General features: G+C 68.3%; 3 protein-coding genes across 4 annotated transcripts; all 3 read left to right on the top strand.

Annotated features, from left to right (window-relative positions):
• The first annotated feature begins 1113 nt into the window (after positions 1–1113).
• ACKR1 (atypical chemokine receptor 1 (Duffy blood group)) lies at positions 1114–3287 on the top strand. The gene is made up of 2 exons (XM_058860422.1): positions 1114–1183; positions 2272–3287. The coding sequence occupies exons 1-2, from the start codon at positions 1163–1165 to the stop codon at positions 3199–3201; spliced, it is 951 nt and encodes a 316-aa protein (XP_058716405.1). The 5' UTR covers positions 1114–1162; the 3' UTR covers positions 3202–3287.
• A 2694-nt stretch (positions 3288–5981) lies between these two features.
• On the top strand, positions 5982–7455 carry LOC131590395 (serum amyloid P-component-like). Its single transcript, XM_058860434.1, has 2 exons — positions 5982–6069; positions 6286–7455. Exons 1-2 carry the CDS (start codon positions 6006–6008, stop codon positions 6903–6905), a joined length of 684 nt encoding a protein of 227 aa, XP_058716417.1. The 5' UTR covers positions 5982–6005; the 3' UTR covers positions 6906–7455.
• On the top strand, positions 7316–9065 carry LOC131590389 (mucosal pentraxin-like). Of its 2 annotated transcripts, none has more exons than XM_058860427.1 (4): positions 7316–7455; positions 7891–7981; positions 8056–8225; positions 8432–9065. In XM_058860427.1, the coding sequence occupies exons 1-4, from the start codon at positions 7401–7403 to the stop codon at positions 8992–8994; spliced, it is 879 nt and encodes a 292-aa protein (XP_058716410.1). In that variant the 5' UTR covers positions 7316–7400; the 3' UTR covers positions 8995–9065. The 2 variants fall into 2 exon arrangements, with proteins under 2 accessions (XP_058716410.1, XP_058716409.1); XM_058860426.1 differs by having other exon boundaries at positions 8399–9065.
• Positions 9066–9532: the final 467 nt, after the last annotated feature.

Here is a 9532-nt window from a genome sequence, read left to right as displayed (position 1 = left end):
AACTGACACATCCCAGACCCCCAGCCCAGCTTTTTTACACCCCCAAATCTGCCCCTCAGAGCCCCCAGAGCTGCCCAGCCCTGACCCCCAGCCCTTCCCAAATTTCCACCATCAACCCTAATTCCCAACCCTAATCCCCATCTCCAGGGATGCTCCCAGAAGGCCACCAGGGCTAGGTCAGTGCCACACGGTGATCCCCAGCAGCTCTTCCTTCCTCCCGAGGAAAATCCGGGAATTCCAGGCTCCAGGGGCACAGGAAGGCACCGTGGGGTCTCCTCAGTGCCCACCCCCCCTCCTGCACCCCAAACCCCTCCCTGGAGCTGGCGCCAGGCCCGCACCCCCCCCGGCATCCCCGGGATGCAGCTCCACTGAGCCAGCCCCGGGAGCATCCCCGGAGCGCCTGCAAAAAGACAATTCCTAATTAATTTAAATTGTCCTGCCAAGAACTGATGGTTTCCTGCTCGAGAAATGGTGGCGGCTCGGCGGTTTTCCCGGCAGAGGCATTCCCTGTTTTCCGCCGGGTGCCAGGCGGGAGGGCGGCCCTGGGGCAGCTCTTCCCTCCCTCCTGTCCACAACCCCCGGCTCCCTCTGGAGCGGAGAAATCACCCCCGGACACCTCGGCTTCCTGGGGGTTCCTGTGCGAGTGGCCACCCCCGAGCCCCGGCTGCTCCCCCCAGCACCCAGCGGAGCCCCCAGAGGAGCCCCCAGACCCAGAGGAGTCCCCAGAGGAGCCCCCAGCACCCAGCGGAACCCCCAGAGGAACCCCCAGCACCCAGAGGAGCCCCCAAAGGAGCCCCCAGACCCAGAGGAGCCCCCAGACCCAGAGGAGACCCCAGACCCAGAGGACCCCCAGAGGAGCCCCCAGACCCAGAGGAGCCCCCAGCGGAACCCCCAGACCCAGCGGAACCCCCAGAGGAGCCCCCAGCACCCAGAGGAACCCCCAGCACCCAGAGGAGCCCCCAGAGGAGCCCCCAGACCCAGCGGAGCCCCCAGACCCAGAGGAGACCCCAGAGGAGCCCCCAGCGGAACCCCCAGACCCAGAAGAGCCCCCAGACCCAGAGGAGCCCCCAGACCCAGCGGAACCCCCAGACCCAGAAGAGCCCCCAGACCCAGAGGAGCCCCCAGACCCAGAGGAGCCGCTGCCATCGTGGGAAAAGCCGTCATGGGCAACTGTGTCCCCGTGGTGAGTGACCCCCCCCAATTCCTGTCCCTGCCCGGGGGTGTCACAGCCCCACTGAGGGAGGGAGGGGGGACCTGGGGGTCCTCGGTGTGAGGAGGAATATGAGGGTCCCCAGCGCTGGGCAGGACCACGGGAATTCCCGGTGCTGAGTGGGGTTTAGGGGATCCCTGGGGCTGAGTGGGGTCACGGGAGAGTCCCCAGCACTGAGCAGAGCTGTGAGGGTCCCCGGTGCTGAGCAGGATCCTGGGGGGTCCCCGGTGCTGAGCAGAATCCCGGGGGTCCCCGGTTCCGAGCAGGATCCTGGGGGGTCCCTGGTGCTGAGCAGGATCCTGGGGGGTCCCCGGTGCTGAGCAGGATCCCGGGGGTCCCCGGTGCTGAGCAGGATCCTGGGGGGGTCCCCGGTGCTGAGCAGGATCCTGGGGGTCCCCGGTGCTCAGCAGGATCCCGGGGGGTCCCCGGTGCTGAGCAGGATCCTGGGGGTCCCCGGTGCTGAGCAGGATCCTGGGGGTCCTCAGTGCTGAGCAGGATCCTGGGGGGTCCCCCGTGCTGAGCAGGATCCTGGGGGGTCCCCGGTGCTGAGCAGGATCCTGGGGGTCCCCAGTTCTGAGCATGATCATGGGGGTCCCTGGTGCTGAGCAGGATCCCGGGGGGGTCCCTGGTGCTGAGCAGGATCCCGGGGGTCCCCAGTTCTGAGCAGGATCCTGGGGGTCCCCGGTGCTGAGCAGGATCCTGGGGGGTCCCCGGTTCCGAGCAGGATCCTGGGGGGTCCCCGGTTCTGAGCAGGATTCTGGGGGGTCCCTGGTGCTGAGCAGGACCGTGGCTCGCAGCAGCTGCTGTGGGCAAGTTCTCCCTCACAGGAGGCTCTGTGGGGTCTGCAGCCACCATCCAGGGTCTGGGTCCTCCCTGGGGGTCTGCAGCCTCCCCCAGGGCTCCTCCGTGTCCCTCCTGTGTCCCCATCCCGGCCCCATCCCGGCTGTCACCCTGATAACCCTGCCCAGCCCGGACCCTGCACCGTGGGCAGCCCCATGGCCGGGACCAGGGGGTTCTGTGCCATGTGGCACCTCCCTGACGCCCACCCCCCTCACCCGCAGACCCCCGGCATCCCGGAGACCCCGGGCTCCCTGCACCTGGAGGAAATCATGGACAACTTCTCCTTCTACGACAACTACGGCAACGAAACCCTCCTGGACTACGACGCCGCGCCCTGCCACAACCACTTCTGTCCCCTCTTCCAGCTCGTGGCTCCCCCTTTCCTGGCCGCCACCTCCGCGGTGGCCGCGGTGGCCAGCGGGTCCCTGCTGGTGGCCCTGGCGCGGTGTCCCCAGGCGTGGCGGTGGCCGCGGAGCCGGGCTCTGCTGGCACAGCTGGCGGTGGCCACCGCGCTGTTCGCAGCGCTGCTGCCGGCGCTGGCCGCGGCCGCCGTCCGGGGCTGGCACCTGGGGACGGCTCCTTGTCGCCTCACGCACCTCCTGTGGCACTGGAGCGTGTTCGCCCAGGCGCTGCTGGTGGCCAGCGGCTCCTGCGGCAGGGCCTGGGCTCGCTGGGAGCGGCGGAGTCGCCGCCTGGCCGCGGGGCTGTGGGTGGTAGCCCTGCTGCTCGCCACGCCGGCGGCTCTGGTCAGCGGAGCGGCCGCGGGGAGCGGCTGTGTCCGGCGGAACGTGGCCGTCCTGGCCCCGGTGTACCTGCTCCACCTGGCCCTGTGCCTGTGCCTGCTGCTGCTGCTGCCCGCGGGGCTGCTGCTGGCCGCGCTGGCCGTGCCGAGCCTCAGGGCGAGCTGGGCGACCGGAGCCGGTCTCACCTGGCTCTTCCTGGGGCTCTGGGCTCCGTACGCGGCGGGGCTGGCCGGGGAGTTCCTGCTGCAGGCCGGGCTGCTGGAGCCCACCTGCGGCTCCTTCCAGCACTTCGACCTGGCGCTGGGGCTGGGCGAGGGGCTGGGGGTGCTGCACTGCGGCCTCGGGCCCCTGGCGCTGCTGCTGGCCTGGGGCTGCCGCCGTGCTGAGGGCGCTGCTGGGGGCTGCTGAGAGCCGGGGGCTGCTGAGAGCCGGGGGATGCTGAGAGCCGGGGGATGCTGAGAGCCGGGGGATGCTGGGGGCTGGGGGCTGCGGAGCTCGGGGGGCTGCGGAGCTCGGGGGGCTGCTGAGGGCTGGGGGCTGCTGGGGGCTGCTGAGGGCTGGGGGATGCTGAGAGCCGGGGGCTGCTGAGAGCCGGGGGATGCTGAGGGCTGGGGGATGCTGGGGGCTGGGGGCTGCTGGGGGCTGCGGAGCTCCGGGGACTGCTGAGAGCCGGGGGAAGCTGAACTCCGGGGGCTGCTGGGGGCTGCGGAGACCCGGGGGCTGCTGAGCTCTGGGGGCTGCTGAGGGGCTACTGAACTCCGGGGGCTGCTGAGACCCGGAGGCTGCTGAGCTCTGGGGGCTGCTGAGACCCGAGGGCTGCTGAGACCCGGGGGCTGCTGGGGACTGCTGAACTCCGGGGGCTGCTGGGGGCTGCGGAGCCCCGGGGGCTGCAGAGATCCGAGGGCTGCTGAGACCCGGGGGCTGCTGAGGACTGCGGAGTTGCTGAGGACTGCGGAGCTCCAGGGGCTGCACTGCAGAGCCAAACGGACCCACGGCACCGGACTGGGACTGGGACCCCCCCCCCGGCACTGAGCCCCGGCCTCCTGGCACCTGACCTGGCTCCCTGGAACTGGCCCCTGGCCTCTGGGCAACCCTTGGGCACCAACCTTGGCCCCCCAGCATTGAGCCTTGGCTCCCCAGCACTGAAGTCTGGACCCCTGCAGCAGCCTCAGATGCCCCAGCACCAGTCCCTGTGCCCTCACCACTGACCCCTGGCCCATCCCACACTGGCCTGGGTCACCCAGCACTCACTGGTCACCCCCAGAACTGACCCCTGGCCACCTGGCACTGCCCCCTGGGCACTGCCCCCTGCCCCACACCCAACACTCCCCCAGGACCCCCCGTTCTACGCTCACCCTCCACCCTCTGTCCCCTCCCTTGGGGTCCCAGCCCCCTCTTTGGGGTCAGACCCCCCCCAAATGCCCAACACAGAAAGCCCTGGGGGTGCCTCAGACTGCTCGGGGGGGGTCACCCCAGGCTTCTGGGGGATCCCCAAATCTCAACCCCAGCTCCCCCCCGAGTCCAGGGGGAAATTTCGGAAGTGATGGGATTTTTTCCATCCGTCCTGACGAGCCAAGAGAATCCAATGGGAATTACACACAATAAAACACAACGGCCAGAGGCGCTCGTCCAGCCCAGTTAATGGACTGGACGGGACTGGGAGATGATGGGGGGGCCCAGCGGGAAGGGAAATGGAGGGCGTGTGCTCCTCGTGCCTCCAAATTGGCAGGAAAAGTTCCTCAGGAAGCTGTGCAGCCTGGCAGGGGCCAGTGGGGTCATTTGTAGCCAGAGCCCACGAGGGACGGGCGCGTGCGGTCACGGGGTGTGACACGGGCACACGAGTGGGGGTCCCTGTAGGACCTGGGGGCTCATCCCCGCTGAACTGCGGGACTGAGCGCTGGGGAATGAACCCACATCGCCCCCAAAACTGCGGATCCATCAAACCCCTGCAGGGACTCGACACCCCCAGCCCGGATTCCGGCCCCTCAGCTCGGCACCAATCATCTGAGGCACGAAAATCTTCCCCCTTCCCACCTGCCTGTGCCCCTGGGACCCCCAGACCACGCCAGGACACTCGGCCACCATCTCTGTCCCCTCAGGCAGGACAGGGACAGCAGAGCCCCAGAGCTGTGGGTCAGGGCAGGGGCACCAGGGACACCTTTCCCTGCACCCTTCGGATGATCCCAAATCAAACCAGGTCCCTCCCACGGGGGCTTGCCCAGAGCAGGGACCCCTGGGGAAGGAGTGTTGGGGGTGTCCCCACCCCATCACCCGGGTGGGCACAGGGTGTCCCTGTCCCCAGGGTGGGCACATGGCAGGGGTGTCCCTGTCCCCAGGGTGGGCACATGGCTGGGGTGTCCCTGTCCCCTGGGTGGGCACAGGGCTGGGGTGTCCCTGTCCCCAGGATGGGACACAGAGCTTGGGTGTCCCTGTCCCCAGGATGGGGACATGGCTGGGGTGTCCCTGTCCCCAGGGTGGGGGGGACATGGCAGGGGTGTCCCTGTCCCCAGGGTGGGCACAGAGCTGGGGTGTCCCTGTCCCCAGGATGGGACACAGAGCTTGGGTGTCCCTGTCCCCAGGGTGGGGGGGACATGGCAGGGGTGTCCCTGTCCCCTGGGTGGGCACAGGGCTGGGATGTCCCTGTCCCCAGGGTGGGGGGGACATGGCAGGGGTGTCCCTGTCCCCAGGATGGGACACAGAGCTTGGGTGTCCCTGTCCCCAGGGTGGGGGGGACATGGCAGGGGTGTCCCTGTCCCCAGGATGGGACACAGAGCTTGGGTGTCCCTGTCCCCAGGGTGGGGGGGACATGGCAGGGGTGTCCCTGTCCCCAGGGTGGGGGGCACATGGCTGGGGTGTCCCTGTCCCCAGGATGGGGCACAGGGCTGGGGTGTCCCTGTCCCCAGGATGGGGCACAGGGCTGGGGTGTCCCTGTCCCCCGGTGGGGGGGACACGCCCAGGGTCCAGCTCCAAGGGGAGCCCCGTGCAGGCGGGTGACCCAAGATCTTGTGATGGTGTGAAATCAGCCCTCCTAGCCATGAAATCACCCCTCCTAGCCTTGAAATCACCCACCCTGGGCATGAAATCGCCCCTCCCGGGCACGCCAGGCTGCTGGGGATGGCACCGGGGGACACATCCCCCCCGGCAGTCCCCTCCCATCCCCGGGTACATAAACCCGGCTGCAGCGCCGCTCCCGCCCGGCTCCAGCACCGACCATGGGCCACCTGCAGCTCTGGCTGCTCGTCCTGGCCGGGCTCGCGGGGATCGTGGCCCAGGAAGGTACGGGGGACACCGGGCTGGGGGGACAGGAGCCAGCACGGGGAAGGGCAGGTCCAGGGGGACGCGGCAGCAGCTCTGGGATCACTCTCGGTCAGCGGGGCTGGAGGACGCCGGAGCAGGGAGTCACCCCGGGGGGGACAGCGGAAGGCTGGGGGACAGTCAGAGAGAGCTGTGGGACACCCCAGCATCCCACCGCGTCCCCTCTGTTGTCCCCAGACCTTTACCGAAAGGTGTTCGTGTTCCGGAAGGATCCCAGCGACGCCTACGTGGTGCTGCGAGCTCGGCTGGAGCAGCCCCTGCACAACTTCACCGTGTGCCTGCGCTCCTACACCGACCTCAGCCGGCCCCACAGCCTCTTCTCCTACGCCACCAAAGCCCAGGACAACGAGATCCTGCTCTTCAAGCCCAAACCCGAGGAGTACCGCTTCTACGTGGGGGGAAAATTCGTCACCTTCCGCGTCCCCGAGGGTGGCAGGGACTGGGAGCACGTCTGTGCCAGCTGGGAATCCTCCACCGGCATCGCCGAGTTCTGGCTCAACGGGAAGCCCTGGCCGAGGAAGGGGCTGCAGAGGGGCTACACCGTGGGGGCCACGGCCGCAATCCTGCTGGGGCAGGAGCAGGACAGCTTCGGGGGCGGCTTCGACCTCTACAACTCCTTCTCGGGGGAGCTGACCGATGTCTACCTGTGGGACACGGCGCTGTCCCCGGACAAGATGCGCGCAGCTTTCCTGTCCCTGCGCCTGCCGCCCGCCCTGCTGGCCTGGAAGAGCCTCAGCTACGAGGTGAAGGGAGATGTGGTGGTGAAACCCCGGCTCCGGGAGGCGCTGGGGGCCTGAGGGCTGCGGGGTCTGGGGCGGGGGTGGCCTCGGTGCCCCCCTGTTCCATCCTCACTCCCATCACTCGCACCCATCTCCCATCACCCAGCACCCCTTCACCTCTACAGCCCCCCACTGCTGGGGACAGGGTCCCCCTGAGTGCCACCATCCCCCCTCCCACGCCCCCCGAGCTGCCCCACGGCCGCCCCTGCCCGGGCAGGACACGGATCCAGCGCTGCCCAGCCCCACATGGAGGCAGGAATGGGAAAAGCCCCTCCCTTGGCGACAGGGGAACTGTCCCCAAAGCCTGTCCCCGCGGTCACGCACCATCCCCGCGGTCACGCACCATCCCCGGGCTCATTGCCCAACAGCCCTGCGGCTTGGGGACGAAGGTCACTGTCACCACGAGAGTCACCGTCACCCTTGGGGGTCCTCTGAGCAGCCTCTGAGCAGCTCCGGGTGGCTCCGAGGTCCCCCCTTCCCACGGTGGTGACAGTGGCCGGGTTCAGCGGTGCCATGGGGCGGTTCTGGCTCTGCCTCCTCATCCTCGCTGCGCTCTTGGGCACCGCAGGTAGCGGCGAGGGGACACCGGGAGCCACCCGAGGGACGTGGGGCAAGGGGGGCGCAGAGGGGGGCGCGGGGACATGCGGGGGGTTTGTGGGGACAGTGGGGCACCCTGAGTGCTCCAAATGGGTGCGGGTGGGGGGACCCCACAGCGACCGTGCAGTGAAAGGGGCACCCCGAGCTCTGCAAGGGGGAGCACAAAGGGGTGCAGGGGGACCCACAGCAGCTGGGCCATAAAAGGGGCACCCAGAGCTCATCGCGGGGTGGCCGTGCAGGGAACAGGGGTCTCGGCAAGGCTGGGAGGAGGGGACACGGTGGCAGCACAGCGAGAGCCCAAGGGGGCACCCCAAGGACCGAAATGGGGGGACAGCAGGGGCAGCAGGGACAGGGGGTCCCACAGACAGGGAGACCCCCGGCCCCGGCTGAGTTCTGGGTGCTGCAGAAACAAAGAGGGCCCAGATCTGGACACAGCCGGCAGCACCCACCGTGAACCACCAGCTGATGCTGATCTGTGAAGTCACCGGAGATCCCGGGTAAGGCGCTCCTCCCTCCCTCCCTCCCTGCCATGCCAGGTCTGCTCCCCCCGAGTGACCCCGACCCGCTGCAGCCCCCAGGAGTTCCTGTGGGAGAAGGAAGAAAGCCCAGTTCCCCTGCAGAAAGGCCCCCAGAGCGTCCTGTTCCTCCCCTCCTTCAACGACACCCACCTGGGCACCTACACCTGCACAGCCAGCAGCCCCCAGGGCACGGCCGTGGCCACCTACACCCTGTGGATAAATGGTAGGGATGGCACCGAGGGGACAGCTGGGGGCAGGGGCTCCCCACGGCTTGTCCTCAGCACCCCACGTCACCCCGGGCCACAGCCAGTGCTGGTGGCACCTGCCCCGGGGGTTGATGCTGGAGGTCACCTCCGGCAGTGGCAGGAGCAGCCACCTCTGTGTCACCTCTCCCAGACCTGCAGCAAAAGGTGTTCGTGTTCCCCCAAGAGTCCCAAACCGCCCACGTGAAGGTGACAGCAAAGCTGGAGCAGCCCCTGAACAACTTCACCGTGTGCCTGAGGTCCTTCACCGACCTCACACGGCCCTACAGCCTCTTCTCCTACGCCACCGAAAAACAGAGCAACGAGATCCTCCTCTTCAAGCCCAAACCCGGCCAGTACGAGCTCGCCGTGGGGAACAAGCTCTTGTTCTTCACGGTGCCCGTAAGCCTCGGGGAGAGCGAGCACGTTTGTGTCAGCTGGGAATCCTCCACCGGCATCGTGGGATTCTGGTTCAACGGGAAGCCCTGGCCGAGGAAGGGGCTGCAGAAGGGCTACACGGTGGGAGTGCCAGCGTCCATCCTGCTGGGGCAGGACCAGGACAGCTTCGGGGGGGGCTTTGAAGCCAAGCAGTCCTTTGTGGGGGAGATTTCATCCGTGTACATGTGGGACACGGGGATCTCCAGCTCGGAGGTGCTGTGGGCCATGCACAACAAACCCACCCAAACCCCCATCTTCGGCTGGAGCGACTTCCCCTACAAGATCGTGGGTGATGTGTACCTGAAGCCCTGAGGCTGTGGGGTGTGCCCCCGATCCCTGCTGTGTAACCCCCTCCCCCAACATCACATAAATGGAGAAATGGGTTTTTAGGGTGCTGGTGATCTTTGGGGCAGGGGAGTGGGCTCACTGTGGGCCTCAGGTGATGGATCCAGGCTCAGAAGCTCCCCAGGGTGAGGGGGGACAGGGGGAAGGGCTCCCAGCTCTGCCCTGGGGACATGGGGCTGAGCTGGGGACAGGGCAGTCCTGGGGTGGTATGTGCACCCTTGGTAGCCCCCAGGCACGGTAGGACTGGCTTGGAGCAGAAGCCAGGGGGCCAGGACTGTTGGGGGGCAGCCCTGGGAGAGCCTGCTGTCCCCAAGCTTGGGGAGGTTCATTCCCATGTCCTGGAGCCCCTGGGGGTCAGCCCCAGAACCCCGGGGGCTTCAGCCCTGTCCTGCAATCCATATCCCCGAGGGGTCAGTCCCACAACCCCGGGGTCCCACAGCCCCCCGTCCCGGGGGATCAGCCCCACAGCCCCGGGGTCCCGCAGCCCCCTGTCCCGGGGGGTTCA

Source organism: Poecile atricapillus, chromosome 33 (genome assembly GCF_030490865.1).
Source record: "Poecile atricapillus isolate bPoeAtr1 chromosome 33, bPoeAtr1.hap1, whole genome shotgun sequence".
In the NCBI taxonomy this organism is placed as follows: Eukaryota; Metazoa; Chordata; class Aves; order Passeriformes; family Paridae; genus Poecile; species Poecile atricapillus.
Note: the sequence above shows the minus strand (reverse complement) of the source record. Positions and strands in the feature narration are given on the sequence as shown.

Bases quoted from the DNA above. Each gene is read 5' to 3' on its own strand.
- ACKR1 (XM_058860422.1), top strand. From the start codon at position 1,163: ATGGGCAACTGTGTCCCCGTG. The intron at 1,184-2,271 runs GTGAGTGACCCC...CCTCACCCGCAG, and splicing joins TGGGCAACTGTGTCCCCGTG to ACCCCCGGCATCCCGGAGAC.
- LOC131590395 (XM_058860434.1), top strand. From the start codon at position 6,006: ATGGGCCACCTGCAGCTCTGGCTGCTCGTCCTGGCCGGGCTCGCGGGG. The intron at 6,070-6,285 runs GTACGGGGGACA...TGTTGTCCCCAG, and splicing joins GGGGATCGTGGCCCAGGAAG to ACCTTTACCGAAAGGTGTTC.
- LOC131590389 (XM_058860426.1), top strand. From the start codon at position 7,401: ATGGGGCGGTTCTGGCTCTGCCTCCTCATCCTCGCTGCGCTCTTGGGC. The intron at 7,456-7,890 runs GTAGCGGCGAGG...TGGGTGCTGCAG, and splicing joins TGCGCTCTTGGGCACCGCAG to AAACAAAGAGGGCCCAGATC. The intron at 7,982-8,055 runs GTAAGGCGCTCC...GACCCGCTGCAG, and splicing joins GAAGTCACCGGAGATCCCGG to CCCCCAGGAGTTCCTGTGGG.